This window comes from Typopeltis vanoorti, chromosome 2 (genome assembly GCF_054136105.1).
Source record: "Typopeltis vanoorti isolate ZY-2024b chromosome 2, IOZ_Tvanoo_1.0, whole genome shotgun sequence".
NCBI classification, from domain to species: domain Eukaryota; kingdom Metazoa; phylum Arthropoda; class Arachnida; order Uropygi; family Thelyphonidae; genus Typopeltis; species Typopeltis vanoorti.
The window spans coordinates 16,974,935-16,993,959 of NC_143550.1; the positions used below are offsets into that span (position 1 = coordinate 16,974,935).

Below are 19,025 nucleotides of genomic sequence, written 5' to 3' on the forward strand. Positions count from 1 at the left end.
TAATATATATATATCTCAGCATCTCTATGTTGTATTTTTGACAACACTGTTCAGAATCTTGTATGTCTGACAATACTGTTCAAATTTATTCATTACTTATTTTTTTTTAGAATTTTTACATTGATAGTTAAGTAATTGGGCCATTTTTTTTTATCTGAATTTTTCTACATTGAAAATAATTAATTTGAACTATTTTTAGCAGAATATAAGCTTTATTTGCTACTTTTCCTAATGAATATCTGACAACCCTCGATTGCAGTTTACATCTAGCCCGTGGTATCGTGTGGCGCACTTCATTGATATTGCATAGCACTGTAGCCCATTGAAATAAGTGAAAAAAGAAAGTGTTGTCAATATTCAAGTGGATATTTAAAATGTGGAATTATTCCGTCTATAAATAATGAGAAGTTACCAATGTGCTTAATGTGAAAAAACTTTCTCAAAAGAAGGAATGAAGCCTTCAAGAATGATTGAGCATTTAAGAACAAAGCAACCAAATAAAGTGCAAAAAAGATGTGGAGTACTTTTGCAAATTAAAGACTACCTTTAAAAATCATTTGGACTTAAAGGGTTGGTTGCAATGCAAAGTAACCAACAAGAGAAGAGAGTTGTGTCTTACAAACTTTCAAAATTAATTGCCAAATGTGGAAAGCGACATATACTATTGGAGGAACTCATCTTACAATGAAGTTTTTGATATGATGATTGGCTCAATTAAAAGTAATATGACGTTGTCAATTCCTGTCAGTAATAGTTCAGTATCAACAAGAATCAACGATATGGCAACGGACATTGAAAAAAAAAACTTTGCGATGATTTAAAAACCATAGAATTTTCTTTACAACTCGATGAGACAATTTTATGTGACAACGAAGCTTTGTTAATGGCCTACATACGTTATATAAATATAAATACTAATCAAGAAACTATTTGCAATATTTGAAATAGAAACTATTCACAAAAGGTTCTACAATTTTTAAGGTTGTCAAAGACTTTATTAATGCTAAAAACATTCCTCTCACAAATATAATTGCGACTAGTGGAGAACAAGCTATGATTGATCGTCACCATGGATTTAAAACACATTTAAAAGAAGCAGTTCCAAATATCTTTATAATTCACTGCATTCTTCATAGTCAGCACTTAGTTGCAAAACACCTTAGCAGGAGACTACAAGACTTTGGATGATGTTATTAAAGCAGTGAATAAAATAAAAGTCCAGGCATAGAATACCCATATTTTTCGGGAACTTTGCCATGAAAATGAAGAATTTGAGTGTATTTCTCTTCACACTAAAGTGAATGAGAACATGTGTAATTTTCTAAAAAAGGAAAATGTTGATAAAGCATATCTTTCCGATATTTTCATCAAATTAAATGAGATTAACATCAAATTGCAGGGAAGCGACATGAATCTTATTAAAGCAAAGGGAATTATATATATTTTTATCAGCAAATTAACATTCTACAAGCAGAGCATGGCAAGACTAGGTTTTCTGCAGTTCCCATCTTCTGATACTGAAAGAAGACTTGATGATCAGATTCAAAGACTTTCATGAACTCAAAATACCTGATTGGATCATAAATCCATTAATGGCCTATGTTTCTGATGTAAATTTGTGTGAAGAATTTATTGACTTAAAAAATAATTTTGAAACTCAAGTACAATGTGTGGGTATGAAAGCTTCAGGCAAAAATGCAATGCAAGTATCCTCAGCTTTGGCAAGAAATAAAATTACTGTTCATTGCTTTTCCTTCATACTTGGTGGAGAAAGGATTCAGCGTCGTGTTGCAATTGTTAGCTAAGCAGCGAAACATATTGCATATAAGTGAAAGAGGTGACTTGAGACTTCATCTGTCAATATTTGTGAACCAAATATTGAAAAATTAGCAGGATCTCATCAGGCTCAGAGTAATCATTAATGACTGGCTTATTAAATACAGTAAGTTTACATCTTTCTGAGTAAAAATTAATTTGTATCAGTCATTAATTTTTAATAAACTATCAGTTTAAATACGATGACAGTAATTTGGGTTTGCCTAATCTATCTATCTATAGTTCACTGGGAAACTACAAATACCATATGGTCACTCCGATGCTCAGTGATGTGCCATACCAGGAATCGCCATGTAGTTCTGTTGTACGCTTTTCTGGCGGCCTCAACTCTCTGAAAATTAGTCACTCCACACACACCATCCATCCATCTCACTGATGGTCTACCCCCTTCCTCTTTTTCAAGGAACTTTATCTTCTATTACTGTTCTGAGAAGTCCCCCTTCCAACCTTTCTATGTATCCAAAATATTTTAACTTTCTTCTGTCAATATCCTCAAGAAGACTTAAAGTTCTACTAATCTTTTCATTTGTATGCCTTTCAGTATATGATATTCTCAAGCCTCAAACTTGCTGACTTCCTCGATTCTTTCTCCATTAAGGTACCCTTGTTTCTCAAGAGCTTCTCTGTTTATATTTCCTTTGAGAACCATACCTTTGTCTTGCTATCATTGAGTTGAAGTCCTCTGTTATTAGTGATCTTGTTAACTTTGTCAAGAATTAGTCCTAGTTCTTCCATGTTATTACAAAGGAGTACTGTATCATCAGCATACCTCAGATTACTGATCAATCTACCTTCTATCCTAATTCTTCTCCTGAGCTCATCCAATGCTTCACGAATGATGTCCTCCACATATATACTAAACAAGTGAAGAGAAAGTAAACATCCTTGCTTAACTCCTTTTCCAACTTGAAGCCAGTCAGTCAATCCAACACCTGTTCTTACTGTGGCTTCTTGTTCCTTATACAAGTTGGCTATCAACCTGATAGTGTGTTGAGGAAAACCCATTCTTTTCATTACTTCCCACAGTTTACATGCTCAACACAGTCAAAAGCTTTAGAGTAGTTTAAGAAACACAATACCAGAGGGAGTCTGAATTCTTTATATTTTTCTATAATCTGTCTAAGGCAAAGGATCTGATCTCTGGTACCCTTTTCTTTCCTAAAACCTGCTTGTTCCTCGGGCATCTCTGCCTCAACTTTGGCCTCAATCCTATTTAGCATGATCTTCAATAAAATTTTGTTTGCATGAGATATTAAACTAACAGTTCTATAGTTCTTGCACTTTCATATCACCTTTCTTATGTAGTGGTACGAAAACCGACTTCTTCCAGTCTCCAAACGATGATCCTGTCTCCCATATCCTTGTAATCAATCTATGAAACACTCTTATCTCTCCATCCCCTGTGGCCTTAATTAACTCTGCTGGGATTTCATCTGCACCTGGGCCTTATTGTTGAGCTGCTTAACTGCTCTTTCAACTTCATGCCTAAGTAGAGGAGGTTCCAAATCAAAATTTTCCTGGTGAGAGGGCTCTGCATTTTCTTTATCCACTCTGCTGCACAGTTTTACAGTGTTCTTTCCATCTGTTTTTGATTTCCAAGTCTTCTGTTAGTAATGCTCCATTCCTGTCAGGCTTAAACTTGTGCTTTAAGTCATGAACTAAATAAAACATCCTTTTATAATTGTGCCTCTCATCTGGAACTTATCTCTTTACATTTATCAGTATAGAACTTTTCCTTGTCCTGGCTCTTCTGACTTTTCTATGTAATCTTTTATATTCTTCAGTTCTTGTCTCTCTTTGTTTTTCCAACCGCATTCTTTTGATTAGTTCCCATGTTGAATCAGATATCCATGGGTCTCTTGGTCTTCTTATTGGGCTGAGATATTTCTTCGCTGTATCCTGTATTATCACTTGACTTGACTCCTTCCCAAAGCATTTCTGGTGAGTTCTCCTCATTGGTCTCCAAAAAATCATCCAACCGAGTTGATGCTTCTTCTGTGAATCCACTAGGAATTACTCTAACATCCAATCTACTGGAATGTGCCTGACCTGGAAGTTTTCGGAGTCTTAGTCTTACTTTGGCTCTTACTAGCTGATAACCACAATCTGCTCCAGGACAAGTATGCACATCAGAGATGCTCTTCTTCCACCGCTGGAGAGCCAGGATGTAATCAATATGATGCCTTGACCCATCAATGTTAGATGTCCAAGTATAGGCCCGTCGTGGATGTTTCTGGAAGCAGGTATTGGTAATAACTAATCTGTTAGCACAGGCAAATTCCAACAGTCTTTCACCATGGGTGTTATGTTCACCCAGACCAAACATGCCACACTCTGACCTGACTCTCATACTTTTTCCCACTTTTGCATTTAAGTCCCCCCTAAGATGTAAAGTATGTCTCTCCTTGGTAGGCAGTCCAAAACAGTTTGTAAGTTTTCATAGAACTCCTCACTTTCTTCTTCAGGCCTATCCATGTGGGGTGCATAAACTACCACAATTGATACATTGGTAGGCTGAGCCTTAAGTCTAATAGAAAGTATACTATCATTAATGGGGTTATAACCAAGAAGGCTTCTTGCCTGAGCTGTCTTCAGTATCACTACCCCATGATGTTTTGAGTCACCACCTGAGTAAATAACTAGCTTACCATCCTGTCTTTTGAAGTGACCTTCTCCATTCCATCAGGTCTCTGTAATTCCCAGGATGTCAATTTTATACCTATCCATCTCTTTACAGACAATCTCAAGAGTACCCATCTGTAGACCCCGAAAATTCCATGTCCCTATCCCAATGGCTTTAACAGGCCTTTAAGGCCCACAACCTTCCAAGCATGCTTGGATTTCGTAACCGAAATACGAGGATAGAATGGTCACTCCTATGCCTCAAGGTATTCTTGGCTGTATCGCTGTGTGTTCAAGGGGCCGGTTTGCCTGCTTGCGGGATGAAAAACACCAGATAAACTGGCGGAAAAAACCCTACTGCCCGCGCCCAAGACCGGCTAACTTGATTATGGCTGAGGAAGATCCTTCAGCTCCTCACGTCTCCGACGGGAATCGAACCTAGGACACTCCTTCCCCAGGCATATGGTTGCGAAGCGCAAAGCCACTAGGCTAATCGCGCGGACCGAAAATTCCATGTGCCTATGTACAATTCCTTTCTAAGATTAATTTTATACCTTCTGTGTTGCTCATTCACAGTATCACTGACTTTTGATGGAGACTGTAACATACTTCTCGAACAGAACCCTCTGCCAAGCCCTGAACCCAGGTCTGATTATTCTGCGTGACAACCGATGCAGCATGAGATGTGTTATAAGGCACAACCATATTAGCATTTTGGAGTGAAGTCACTGCAAGACAACCGATGCAGCATGAGATGTGTTATAAGGCACAACCATATTAGCATTTTGGAGTGAAGTCACTGCAAGAAGAAAGTGGTAGGGTTGCAGAGGCCCTTTCCACATAAGATGAGATGAAATAGCAAAATAGGAAAGATTCACCCCTAGCCCTTGAATAATCTAATAGCATTGGGGAGGGGGGGGGAAAGGAGCAAGAAGAAAAGAAAGAAGGAAAGGAAAAAGGGAGGGACCAGTCTATAGATAATATAACAGATATATATTACATGAAGTAAGGCATGGTCCAGCATCAGATACCTCGGGTTTGCTATGCCCGTACTAACTAAAGTGAGTCCTTGAGGCAGTTTGCCTACTAATATATTATAATTATCGTATTGAGTCATTAACCTAGTGTAAAATTGAGCAGTTGGTGTCAGGCTATACAAACAGTTGAAAGGGGGTGCCAGGCAAAAAAAAAGGTTAAGAACCACTGAGTTAAACAGAATGGGAGAGGAAAGTTGACCATTCAAAATATTTTAACTTTCTTCTGTCAATATCCTCAAGGAGACTTAAAGTTCTACTGATCTTTTCCTAAGATCAGTAGAACCTTCCTTGGGGTCTTGTAAAAAGACCCAGAGGAAGATGATCAAGATATAGATGGATTGATACAGTAAAAAGTGCCTTAAAATAAGAAATACGAGATCTGATAATATTGGAATCTTGACAGATAACAGATTAATTCAAAGAAAGATTATTGATTGGAAGTTAGTAATGGTGTAACATTTTTCATGTAATACTATCATAATTATCGTGTACACCCCATGAGAGTACATGTCAGGAATTTTGATGATGATGACAAACATGGGGGGGAGGGGAAGGATTGATTGACTTATTTGGTTTTATGGTGCAAAGGTCACACTGCACCAGAACACAGGTTATGGCAGTACACGGTATTGATAAGTACAATCAATAAATAAACTGTTACAATTTATACACATATTTTATATTATTCACTCTAAGTTATAAGAAGATAAACGAGTAGATAAAATGTATGTACAAAGTTTAGTATCTGCATATAAACAAATCCATAATAAAATGTCTTTGAATAAATTAACATTTTGTAAAAATCTAAAAGCATCCTGTAATCTGTTCAAATCTGATAACATCTGGCTGAGTACATAGGGCTCAGCCAAATAAGTAAAAATGTCATTTTTCTCTCGTTCGAAGTGCTTGCACTCCACTGGAATATGACTAACGATAAGATGGTTGTTGCATTTCCCACATATAGGGGGTCATCAACATTCAGTAAGAACAACTTCTTTCTTTCATTTCTATGTTGAATGGATTGCCAATGTTTAATTTTAGGCTTAATCTCTGCAACTTGTTTGTCAGTGCTTCTTGTCAGGAGAATTGCCATTGAGCAATTAACTTTGATTTTATAAATTGGGTGTAGTCAGTATAAAGGACCATTAAACAGTGTTCAAAAGAGTATGACACTAGTAGCTCCATCTGTGATGTCATTTCCCTTAATTACGATGTGGCTGGGAATCCAACACAACCGAACATCAAAATTGAGGGTCGTTATTTTGTACAAGAGTTGAATAACCTCATTAAGAACTGGATGTAATTATACAATTTTGGCAGGAGTTTTCTTTGTTGTATACAAGTGCGAGGTGAATGGTATGAAACTCTGTGGTATAATGTGGGATGTGGTTGGAGATAGTGATGTTAGGAAACACCGCAGCACAGCCAACAGAGATTGCCAATGTTTAATTTTAGGCTTAATCTCTGCAACTTGTTAGTCAGTGCTTCCTGTCAGGAGAATTACCATTGGGCAATTAACTTTGATTTTAAAAATTGGGTGTACTGATTTCCTGCCCATCTATACTTATGGTTCAAGATCAGAGCTCTTGAACCTGGGGAGGAAATCAGAATAGGCTGCTCAGTGTGCATTGAACAATTGAAAGTATGAGCTCACACTTTGTTAACTACTGCTGTAGTTGACAAAGTGAGAGGTTGCAGGATGGGGTGCAAGCCTGTCATGGAGGAATGCTGTTTTGTTTGGTGCAGGTAATGTTATCAACACTCATGCCAATAGCTTCCATAGACTCTTTAATGTGCACCAAAGGGATAGATGGTAGTTGTATGTGTGTGATACAGGACCTCCCAATGTAGAGAAAAGAGACTGGTCCATGTAAGGTGGAAGGGACTTTATTTTTAGGGCAAAATTAAGAAATGAATGTTTTCATCTAAATAATAGAGATGGTTTATTTGATTCAAAATAAACGCTTTGAATGGGTGATGTGTGAAAAGCACTAGTGGCTAATCAGATACCCTACGAGGGATCGGGTCCAACCACCAGAGTGTGCTCTCCCTTGCAGAAATGTAAACCTGGGACTCAAACTCAAGCAAGCTTTGAACACATACAAGTATATGATAAATGCAGAGCGAGAAATTGATCAGACCGGGAAAGGGGCAATAGATAGCACATCCACTCTCCAACCAACAGTGTTTGTGATTGTTTTCAGGTGGGAGATGAACTTTACTGCTTCCTGCTCATTAGAGGCCTGAATAATTCCATGTTGGTCTCTAGAGCAGGATTTTCAGATGATGTAAAAAAAAAAGAAGATAGATATATAAAAATCCTTAACCCACCCATGGTACTAATGCACTATAGGTTTATAAATTATTGTGGTTACATAAAAAAGTAATCCTGTTTAATGATGCCAGATTCTTTTTATTAACCACTTTATATATTTTATATATTTTTACAATTTTTTTTATAAAATATAAACAATAAAATAATTTAAAGCATGCAAAAAAGCTTTTAATAGTTTACTTGAATTCATACTTTACTCAGTGTATGATACATTTCCACACAGAGATATCTTAACACAGAATCCTGATATGCTGATGCTTTATTACTAAGATCAGTGACTTCGGTATCTTCTTCGTCATCAAGAATTAAGGTTGTCACATCCTTCAGAGAAAAATTGGTTTCTGGATTTAGTTCATCAATCACACGATCTATTCAAAAAAGAAGGGAAAAAAAAGGACTGTAAGCTTCTTATGTTCTTGAGAAACTAAATAAAAACATTACTCTAACAATATACACATATAAATATTATGTTAAATATAAGGATAATTTCATAGTGCTTAATAGCAACCAAGCTGACAAACAAAAACTATATTGTGCATTATAATTACTCAATATTACTAAGATAGTTTAACAAGAGTTGCCTTAGTAAATTAACTAAAGTTTATCTCATGAAGTTCCAAATTATGGTGACTGTATAACTTGGTGGAAATACTGCTTATGCCCTAGAGACTACTAGGGGGAAAGACCATTTGTAGGTTTGATTCTAGTCACTGACTAGAAGACTTTTTCCAGTTTGTTCCTGAGTAAGTGAATTTTTTGCACAGCCATGCAGAGTTTTCCATCCTGGAGGCTTTGTTTTTTTATTTTTTTTAAAACCGGTACAACCTAAGAAAATGGGCTGTAGAACCCGCACTATTTCAGACAACAATATATACCTGTTAGGGTTGAAATGGCAACTGCTTTCTGCCTTGCACTGCACTCAGCTATCACTTGTGACAAAGGATGTAGACAGACCTGGCTGCCCAAACGATCTTCCTAAACTTATGATTGAAAAGGGTTTTGCTCATTTCCTTTGAGAATAAAAAGGTGTTAGAGGAGTTATTTTATTTTTATTCCAAATTAAATCACTATGAGCTACTAATGTGAGTAACATTCATTCAGAATAAAAAGACTACTTCACTTAAAGGTGAGCAGCTCAGATCATATGGAGGTGGTAGGATTTTCTGCCACCTCCTCTTGGTTTTCCCAATGAATGGAATTACAGTGAAAATAATTGTGGCTATGAGGCAGTATATTACTTGTGTGTGTGTTTTAATGAACTTCTAAGATATGGGATTGTGCTCTGTATATTTGTAGGAGAAAGAACCTTCTACATGTTTTGTTGTATTATCACTAACAGCATCTTCAGGAAGTTAACAAGACAGAGGAAATGTATACTTAAAGCTCTGGGAACTCATAATAAGTTATTTTTGAAAACTATAACATTGTAGCATGAATTAGATGTGAATTATTTGACAGATTAAGTATAGGCTTTGTCGTAAATAGCTTTTAGATAATTACTATCATAATGGAAATGACATGAGACTTTCAAATAAATGTCACATAGGATAAGGCTATAGTTCCTGTGCAAGATACACCTGAAAGTGTATAATTTCAATTGAAGTTATACACTTTCATTCTTTAAAGATACTTACAGTAGGTTATCTTCTGAATGTGGAATGGAGGTGGATTACCAATTCATTTCATGGTATCCTGCAAAAAAATATGAGGGAAGTGAGGCCAACGTTATCTAGATTTTTTTAAAATGGATTTTAAAACTTCTTCCAGTATGATCAATGCAGGCTTTTCTGCATGAACGAAAAATGACGTGTATGGCAGAGTATTTTTGGACGAGGATGAAGTTTTTTGGAGAATGCAAAGAATTCTGTAGTAGCTGAACTGGAAAATCCTAAAAAATCTCAAGCAACAAGCATCATTAAATATGAAAAAATTAATAAATAAAATAAAATAAATAATAAACAAATTATTGTTCTCCAAAGAATTGTGTGGTGTGCAATCTCAGAAGCAAATATAAAGGCTCCATTTCCTTACCCTTCATTGGTGGAGTGTCTGGATGTATATGTTAATTTTTCAAAACAACTTCAGTGTGAGACCCAGTGTAAGACCAACGTCCCATTTATTGAAGGGCTGAAGTAGCTTGAAAAGTTCCATGGTTGGTCTCCAGAATAGGGTTTTCCAGACTATGCAAAAAATAAATAAAAAAATTACACATTTGTTAGCTATGTTCCAAATTTCTATCCCATACTCATTTATTCAATATCCAGGTGACCAAGAGAATTAGCCTCTTCCCACTCCTCATTTTCACTAATGTTTAAAAATTACTTTTTTTTTTTTCACACTTGTTGACTCTCTTGAATTATATTCCATTCTCCTGATTATTACAATTCTCTCTCTCTTTTTTTTTTCCCTTTCAAGATTAATTAAAGGTCATTGAATTATTATTATCATCAGACCTCCATGGAAAAGAAGATTCAGCACACGAGGTCCCACTCTCACACACATAGCTCATCATACTATGTCTTAAATGCATTTACTGTCTCTCTCTCTCTCTCTGCATTCACCATACTTTCAGGCAATGAATTCTCAACACCTGCTACTCTAAACACAAAAAAACCCACTCCTAACTTCCCTGCTCAGACCTTCCTTGTACAGCTTTCAGGGATGGCCTCTTGTTCTCCGCTGTCTCTAGCCATTCTATGAAAAATCTCATCCACATTAATCCAGTAATTATTCTTTACCAACGTATATGTCTCAGTCATGTCCCCCCCCCCCCCAACATTCTATCCACCAGGCTCTGCAGTTTTCATTCGCTTAATCTGTCCTAAACATTCCAGATATCCAAAACCATCTTAGTCAATCACTTTTTAACCCTACTCCAAATCTCTTCATTCTTTTGAAAACCAGGCAACCAAATCCCTACACAATATTCGTATGCAGTCTGATCAAGCCTTACACAATGAAATCATAACACCCTTATTCATTAAATGTCAGTGTTCTCTCACTCTGCATCATTACCAGAATCTGCTGTGCTACCCTCACAATTTTAGCAAAATGTCCCCAAAATTTCCTATTCACCATCATCCTCCACCTCCTCTTAAATATCCCCACCAGTCTTATACTCCACATCTCATCTTTGCTTCCCAAATTTTAAAACCTTACACTTTTACTACATTGTACTGCTAGCCTCACCCACTCAAGAATTTACCCAGTCTATTCAAGTCCTATTGCAAGGTGCAACATCTATTTTCTGTCATCTGCAAACAACTGTATATCACTATTCAAGCCTTTTCCAATGTCATTTACATACAAATTAAACAACAATGACCTCAAAACAGTTTTGAGGTCACTGTTGTCACCACCAGTGGACTTTCTTCTTCTGGTATATTGCTCCTCCATACAAAACTTGCCGATACCTACCATCAAACCCCATGTGTTCCAACTTAATTACCAGCCTGTCACATGGCAATTTATCAAAAGGCCTTGCAAAATCTAAATATACTACTGTGTATGCATCCTCCTAATCTAATAACTAAGGATATTGCTAAAACATTTCCAGACAAGCAAGTTGACATACGACTTGAAGCCTTAATTTTATCACTTCCCTTTATGAAGTGGAATAATTTTGTCCTCTTTGACTCCTTTGAAACTTGAGCCAATCTTAGACTCATGTTAAAGAGGTAAGATGAGGCTGCTGTTAACTTCCTGGAAGATTCCCTTAAGTGGTGATGTACTATCAAGTCCTACAGCCTTATTGACATGAAGTTTTCTCAATTCCTCATTCACCACCAGTGGTTCTCCCCCCCCCCCCTTCTTCCCACGCTCTCAAGAATTACATCTAGCTATTAAATTCTTCCTTTAAAAAAAATGCTAGAATTATTCATCATGTTGAAATGTGTTTTTAACATATTTAGTTATATGAATGTTGTCCAGATGTTAAGTCTAAACACACATAATTTTTAATATACCGTTGCTTCCACTACCACTATTTAATTTTTTTTATATGATTGTGTGGATCATTTTAATTAATGATAAATTGCATACTGGTTCTCTGGAGTATGTTTTCTGCTTAAATAGCTAAGAAATAATAAATTCAGATTGTAATTGAAAAAAAAAAAGGATGAAATTAGAGTTAAATATTTAACGACATATATGGAATTGAATTTTGATTGAATTTTTAATGAGAAACTTGCTTTTTTTTTAACTGTATGCTAGTGTGTCATAAGGGTGACCTCATGGACCAGTAATGTTAAAGAATTAACATTGAATAATGTTAAACTTTAATGATAACAAATCTATCCTTTTGTTTTTAACATAAGTAAAAATATATACAAGGGAATCATTTCTGACAGTGTTTTGCAAACTTTTAGTACTCATATATCCCTTTTAAAATTTCAATAACACTTGCATATCCTCTCTCGGGCAAGGTAATTTGGGATAAATTATAATAATATTTCATTCAATCAAAAATAATTACAAAAGTATTTTTTCGCATTTGTGTTATAATAAACTATAAACATGTGAAATCTTTTTTTAAAAAATTATTTAACATATTTTTAGTTATATGATATACATACATTAGCTTTAGCAGAGATTTGTAAGGAAATTCAATGGATAATTTCAACCACATCGTTCAAACTATTTGAATTTAATCTTTCAGTGCAAACAGTTCCAATCATGCAGTTGGAACTCAATCATGCCATCAGCCTGATGTGGCCCCTAATGGTGGTCAGTTGATACATGTCAAGAGATATATTTCATTTAAATCTTCTTTGAGATTTCTTAGTTAATGAAAAAGTAACTATACAATAGACCGACATTTATCTGTGACAATATGAAAAAAAAAAGTGCCTCACACTCAAGACCGTGGATGTACTCCTTGGGGTAGCATACCACACTTTGGGAAACACTGATTTAGGACCAGTGAAAGTGGGAATTAGTTTGGTTTAGTGTCACAAGAACACAAAGGTCATACTGCACCAATACATTATTATTATGCAACACCTCCAGGGAGTCCAAAGACTCATCGAGGGAGGAAACCTACTCTACAACTCTGTCTCCACCACTCAATTCACTCACTACAATGACTGCAACAACACCAATGCCATCTACTGCCCACCATCATCACTAGTATTTTCAAAGACAATCACAAACATCCATGCCCATGGCAGGATTCGAACCAGCAGCCTTTTGACTGGAGAGTGGATATGCTGATCACTTGGCCAACCAGGCCAGCCAAATGTCTCAGCAGTACACATAACAACAACTACATAATACATAAAAGAGCATAAACAGGTATAAAAATGAGTATATAAAAAAGTGTATAAAAACAAGTAAAAATTCACAAAAACAGATGAAAAACTGTTAACAGCCTATATACACTAAGCTGAACTAATAAATTAATATATACAATATGTATATAATCTATATAAAGTGAAAAATGTTAATGTTCTGTATTTAAAAATCAAAATAACGTTTGATGAGTCTGATAAAATCTGCCTGACTGCAGATTTTATCATACCCATATTCTATCTGAATAGGACTCATATAGATTATGGGTATGACTAAAATAGTGATTGCAACTTATTGACAAAATGATGGCTGTCAATTAAAAAGTGAATGGTTAGTGCAGTACCACAGAATTCGCACACAAGCATGCCAACAGAGAGTCTGTCAGATGACTATAACCTATGTGGAGCTAAGTGAGAACTTCCTCTTTATGTTCCCTGTGTAGACTAGACTGCCACAATTTTATTTCAGACTCAGTTTAGTAAAGCTTGTTGTTAATCTCTCTCTCTCTCTATTCCGTGATAACTGACACAGGGACAAAAGTTTCTGTCTTATGATCTGCTTGTAATCAGTGTAGGGGTAGACAGACAGTGGAAGCTTGAGAAACCAGCTGACCTACATATAGCATCTGTAACTAGCCTCATTTCCCTTAATCCCAATATGGTTTGAGATGCAAGAGAGGCGCATGTCCAAATATTCAGGTTTCATCAGTGGGAGCCAGATCAGTGGAGATTCCAAGAAGACAGATGATAGGATTTTATTATTGAACTCTTCCACTCCTAATAACCAGAATATTCAACAGAGAGACTCCATTACAATGCCATAAAAATACTATCTCTTTTCAAAGATCACAACATCAGAGTAACGATTAAACTAATTCAAACTGTTTGTAATCTCCTGAGGACTGCTAAAGATAGCACACCTTTCTAAAAATACCCAGGAGTATATAGAATTCCATGCTCATGTGGTTTGGCCTACAACAGGATAGACAAGCCTTGGATTTGAGGTGAGAAAGAATGAACACGTTGCAGATGTTGACCAAAAGAAAAGACAGATCTGGTTTAGCCAGCCATACTCCTAATACCAATCACGCAGTTGTTGGAACCCTTTCAACTATGCCTCGTTTAGAAGAGAATTTTTATTCCAGACTTCTGAAGGAATCTACTGTAGTCATCCATTTACAAAGATCACTGAATAAAAACCAAAATCTGACATTAACACGTTCGCTGCCAACTACGAGTATACTCGTAGTTCGTATATGAGCTTCACAAGCCAACTACGAGTATACTCGTATGTCGATTTACCGACCTCCTATGCCAAACACGAGTTATCCCTTTGTATAATTACCTTAATTTGGACCCTTGGATTCTGAATAATGCGGAGAGCATGTCTGGGGGCTTGGTAGAAGAGAAATAATTTCAACTAAAATATAGTATATTGTGTATGTGCCTCAGATGCCAACTACGAGTATACTCGTAGTTCGTATATGAGCTTCACAAGCCAACTACGAGTATACTCGTATGTTGATTACCAACCTCGTATGCCAAGCGTGAGTTAATCCCTCGTATAACACGTAATTTGTATATCAATTTAAACTAGTAAAATCAATAAAAATAAAAACCAATCAATGAAATAAAAAAGCACTCAGTAAAATAAAAAATTAGCATAAGCTTCCACTTCTATATCAGTAAGTTTTCTTTTACTGGTCATGGCGAAATTGAAGGTTCTTAGAGACTAGAAACTAAAACTGAACTAGATGCAATAAACACCGTCATCAGCGCATGTAATATATAGCTGGAAGTGATACGAGATTACTCGTAGTTGGCGTATGAAACAAAATTCTGTCTGATAAGCCGGCTACGAGATTACTCGTAGTGACCTTGAAGATGGGAGTGATACGAGATTACTCGTAGTTGGCGTATGAAACAAAATTCTGTCTGATAAGCCGGCTACGAGATTACTCGTAGTGACCTTGAAGATGGGAGTGATACGAGATTACTCGTAGTTGGCATATGAAACAAAATTCTGTCTGATAAGCCGGCTACGAGATTACTCGTAGTGACCTTGAAGACGCGAAAAGCGCTTGGCGTGCGGGAACAAACTATGACTGAGTAGCGTGGCAGCAAACGTGTTAAGTGATATATGGAAATCATTCATTAAATCTTTCAACATTAGAGATTTCAGTTTTGCCAACAATCACCTTCTATACAAACTGCAGACAGCTAATGCATGCCACATGTTTTTATATTTACCATCTTGCATGAACTTGTCTATTCGCACTGTAACAGGTTTTTCAGTTTTTAATAAACTTTATGACCTATGCATTTATATTTGCTTTGAAGTGTCTAGTCCTGAAGAAAAGCCATCAGTTTTCTTTTAGGTGGTGAAACTAGTTGGTGTAATTTACTTATTTAGGTTATGACTAATAAATTCCTGTGTTCTGCATATTAAAATCCTTGTCAACAAATCCTCCAACCTTCCAACTAAGCTTCCATCATAGTTGAAATCGCTTTCATTTGTCATACCTTCCTGTCCAATGGCTACAATATTAAAAAAAAATATTAACAAAACAGTTGTTCCTCCTATATACAGATTACAATAATACTATTACTATTCCCATGTATGAGGTAATTTAGAATAAGCAGCCAGAACTTTAAAAAAAATATAATCTGTGTACTGCTTTCAAACCTAAGTGAAAGATGTGCCTTGGAGAACAAAGACATCTCTCCCCACAACTGTGGTCAGTCAGGTCTAGCCAACCATGGCTTGGATACCTTGCACAGAATAAAATGGGAAAAAATTATGCTTCACTTCAACAAACACAAACTTGCATTTTTTTTTTTTTTTTTTCAGAATTAGCAGGAGCACAGCTTTTTTTCTGGAACAGTGTGAAATACCAGCACCTTTATTAACAGTGGTGCTTGACATACTTGGACATGCAGTACATTTAGAAATGTGTAATATTCAGTAATTTTTTTTTTATGCTTTTGTCTATTATTCAAATATGCTTATTTATTTAATAAAATCTGCATTTTTCACTAAGTCTGTTGTTAATATATTAGCTATATTATTATTATTATGTAACACTTCCAGGGAGTCCAAGGACTCATCAAGGGAGGGCACCTACTCTACAACTCTCCGTCTCCACCACTTTACAAGCCGAAACTACCTTCAAATCATCTACACCAATGCCATCTACAACTGACCGCCACTAGTATTTTCACAGACAATCAAAGATTCACGCCCATGGCAGGATTTGAACCCAGCCTTTTGGCTGGAGAGTGGATACGCTAACCACTCGGCCAACCAAGCTGGCCAGTATAAAAGATATAAAACTTTATATCTATTTTTAGAATTTTAAATTGTTTTCACATTTATACATATAATAACACCTCCACGCCAGGCAGTGTCACACGTGAGTTGCACCTCATGCTGGACCGTGCTTAGTGCTACAATAAAACTTTTGCTTTGTTTGGTTTATGACTATGTATTATGGTGTCTATTGGGGGGAGGATGCTCTTTACTATAGAGGTTCAATTTCATTCCAGTTGTTTCTAATTACACTAATTATTCTGTTTTTCACCAAATACAGTATACACTGACTAAGCTATTATTAGATCCTAAATGAAGGAATCTTGGAAAGAAATCATTCATTTAGGGTCTAACATATAAAAATTACAAACATAGAGAAATACCTGCACATCAGTTGTAATTAAAAGTGAAACTTCCGCACTTTATGTAAAAGTTTGTATTCTTTATTTAAGCACCTTATATTTAAGCTATTGTGATTAATTTGAGATTTCATTTTGTATGTCTTAAAAAAAGAGGGATAATGTGAATTAAATTTAAGCCTTACTTAAGCTATGTAAAATCTATTCTGAGTCATCATAAAGCTGTTAAGTATTAATTCCTGGAAGGCCTAAAGCTACATGCATACAGCATAACGCTGGTGGGTATAGCTTATTTGAAAAATCACGTAACCATGTATTCCATGAATCCGAGTATATCAGCGTCATAGAAACGAAGGATAAGCCAAAGGGTGAAATTAGTAAGGATCGTGTGCAAAAAGGGGCTGAAAAAGAGGGCGCTCTATAGGAGTATAAAAGGGGGTTGAGCCTGGAATACAGGGCAATTCTCTTGATCTCTTGGTCTCTTGTTGTATCGTTTTCCTGTTGGGTGATTCGGAAGTTGGCATGTCCAATGGTGATCACACCAGAGGACTACACAACAGTGGAGGGATGTGGTCCGATGAATCCACGTTCACACTTTTTGCTGCAAATGGACGAATACATGTGTAGTGTCAGCTGAAGGAAGCTTACTAGCCAGAGTGATTGTTTCCAACTGTGAAAGGTTTTGGCAATTCCGTAATGGTCTGGGGTGCATTCTCAAGGCATGGTGTGGGTCAACTTGATGTACTTGAAGGCAAAGTGATGCTGCACATTATCTTTCTATCATAAGTGATCATCTACATTCTATGTTGACACACTTTTCTCCTACGCAGCCAGCCAGCCACATTTCAACAGGACAATGCTCCCATTCATCGAGTAAATGTGGTCACCTAGTGGTTTCCAGAACATGACTGTGAGGTGTCCTGTCTGCCATGGCCATCCTAATCACCAGACTTAAATCCTATAGAACATTTATGGGATATTTTGGAGCAAGCTCTCAAGCAATGTTTTCACCTCCAAAGAACAAAGTCAAATTGATCCAGTTTCTGTCAGATGAATGGTGTAAAATTCTCCTTGTTGAGTTCCAAGCACTGACAGAGTTTCTCCCTTGAAGAATACAGGCTGTACTAGATGCCCATGGCAGACCAATGCCATATTAATTAAAACATGTCACTGTTTCCATTTTTTTTTTTTGTGTGTCCATTACCTGTATGTTTTAGTGCTATAATAAAACTTTGTTTTGCTTGCATCTGTGCAGTAAGGTATTTGTGTGTGTGTGTGGGGGGGGGGGGGGGGGGAAGATAATTTTCAGGGTCATTTTTCTTCCAGTACTAAGCTACCAATATATATCTGATGTGGCAAAAGAAACCATGCAATAAATTCTCGTGCCTTGTCTCAAGATGAAGTTCAGCACATAACGATTCCTCATTACTCATCATGAGTGTGTTAAGTTATTTTACTAAGCTTATTGAACTTCTGCAGATGTTCTGTTCATCTAAGAAGTAATACACAAGTTGTCTTTAACTGTAGAGTAAAAAATAAAAAGGATTACTAGTTTCTTTTCCCCTTCTACAGTTAAGAAATTAAAAGCAAGTGAAGAAATTAGTTAAGAATTAATTACTGAGTCTCAGGGTTGTACTTATGCACAGGTGCATGAGGCTCTATTGGGGGCCCCAAAAAAGTATGGCCAATTTAAGGGCCCAAAACAATGAGGGAGGGGCCCAGAGCACTTTAGCTTGGGTTCTCACCCATCTCGGGAAAAGTTTAAGTACAGCCCCGCAGAGGATATGTCAAAGACTTTTTGTTCCCAATGGTGTCAGTGTCCAACAGCAAGAAATGACTGGCCAAGTTGCTGGACTATGGATATAAAACAAAAATGACTTGTCTGAAGCATAAGTGGCTAAATTGTCAAAAGAGACTTGGATGTGGATTATGTAAACAAATTGGAATCCTTGGAGTTGAAAAAAAGATGGGCATGAAGATTGTTTACCCATCTCTGAGGAATGGGCAAATAATGAAGTTACCTATTTTGGTGAAAATCGACAGCAACAGTGCTTTCTTTAAGAAAATAAATTTTCAATCATAAGGAAACAGCAGGGAATAAAGCTGCTATAAAATATAAAACTGCTTGCTGAAGCTGAGAATGGTCAATGAGTTTAAGGAGTGGTATGATACTTTGTGTTTCTTAGGAGGGACCTCCCACGATGAGTCTTTTGACTCCATGGAGGCCTGAATAATAAT

The 19,025-nt window shown here is 36.4% G+C and overlaps 1 protein-coding gene across 2 annotated transcripts in view; it reads right to left on the reverse strand.

Moving 5' to 3' along the window:
• Positions 1 to 19,025, reverse strand: part of LOC150108851 (helicase ARIP4) — a 619,923-nt gene that overhangs the window by 150,998 nt on the left and 449,900 nt on the right. For both annotated transcript variants that reach the window (XM_090403746.1, XM_090403737.1), the window contains one exon: positions 8,023 to 8,198. In XM_090403746.1, the coding sequence (XP_090259872.1) occupies positions 8,023 to 8,198 (176 nt within the window). The remainder of the gene's footprint in view (positions 1 to 8,022; positions 8,199 to 19,025) is intronic.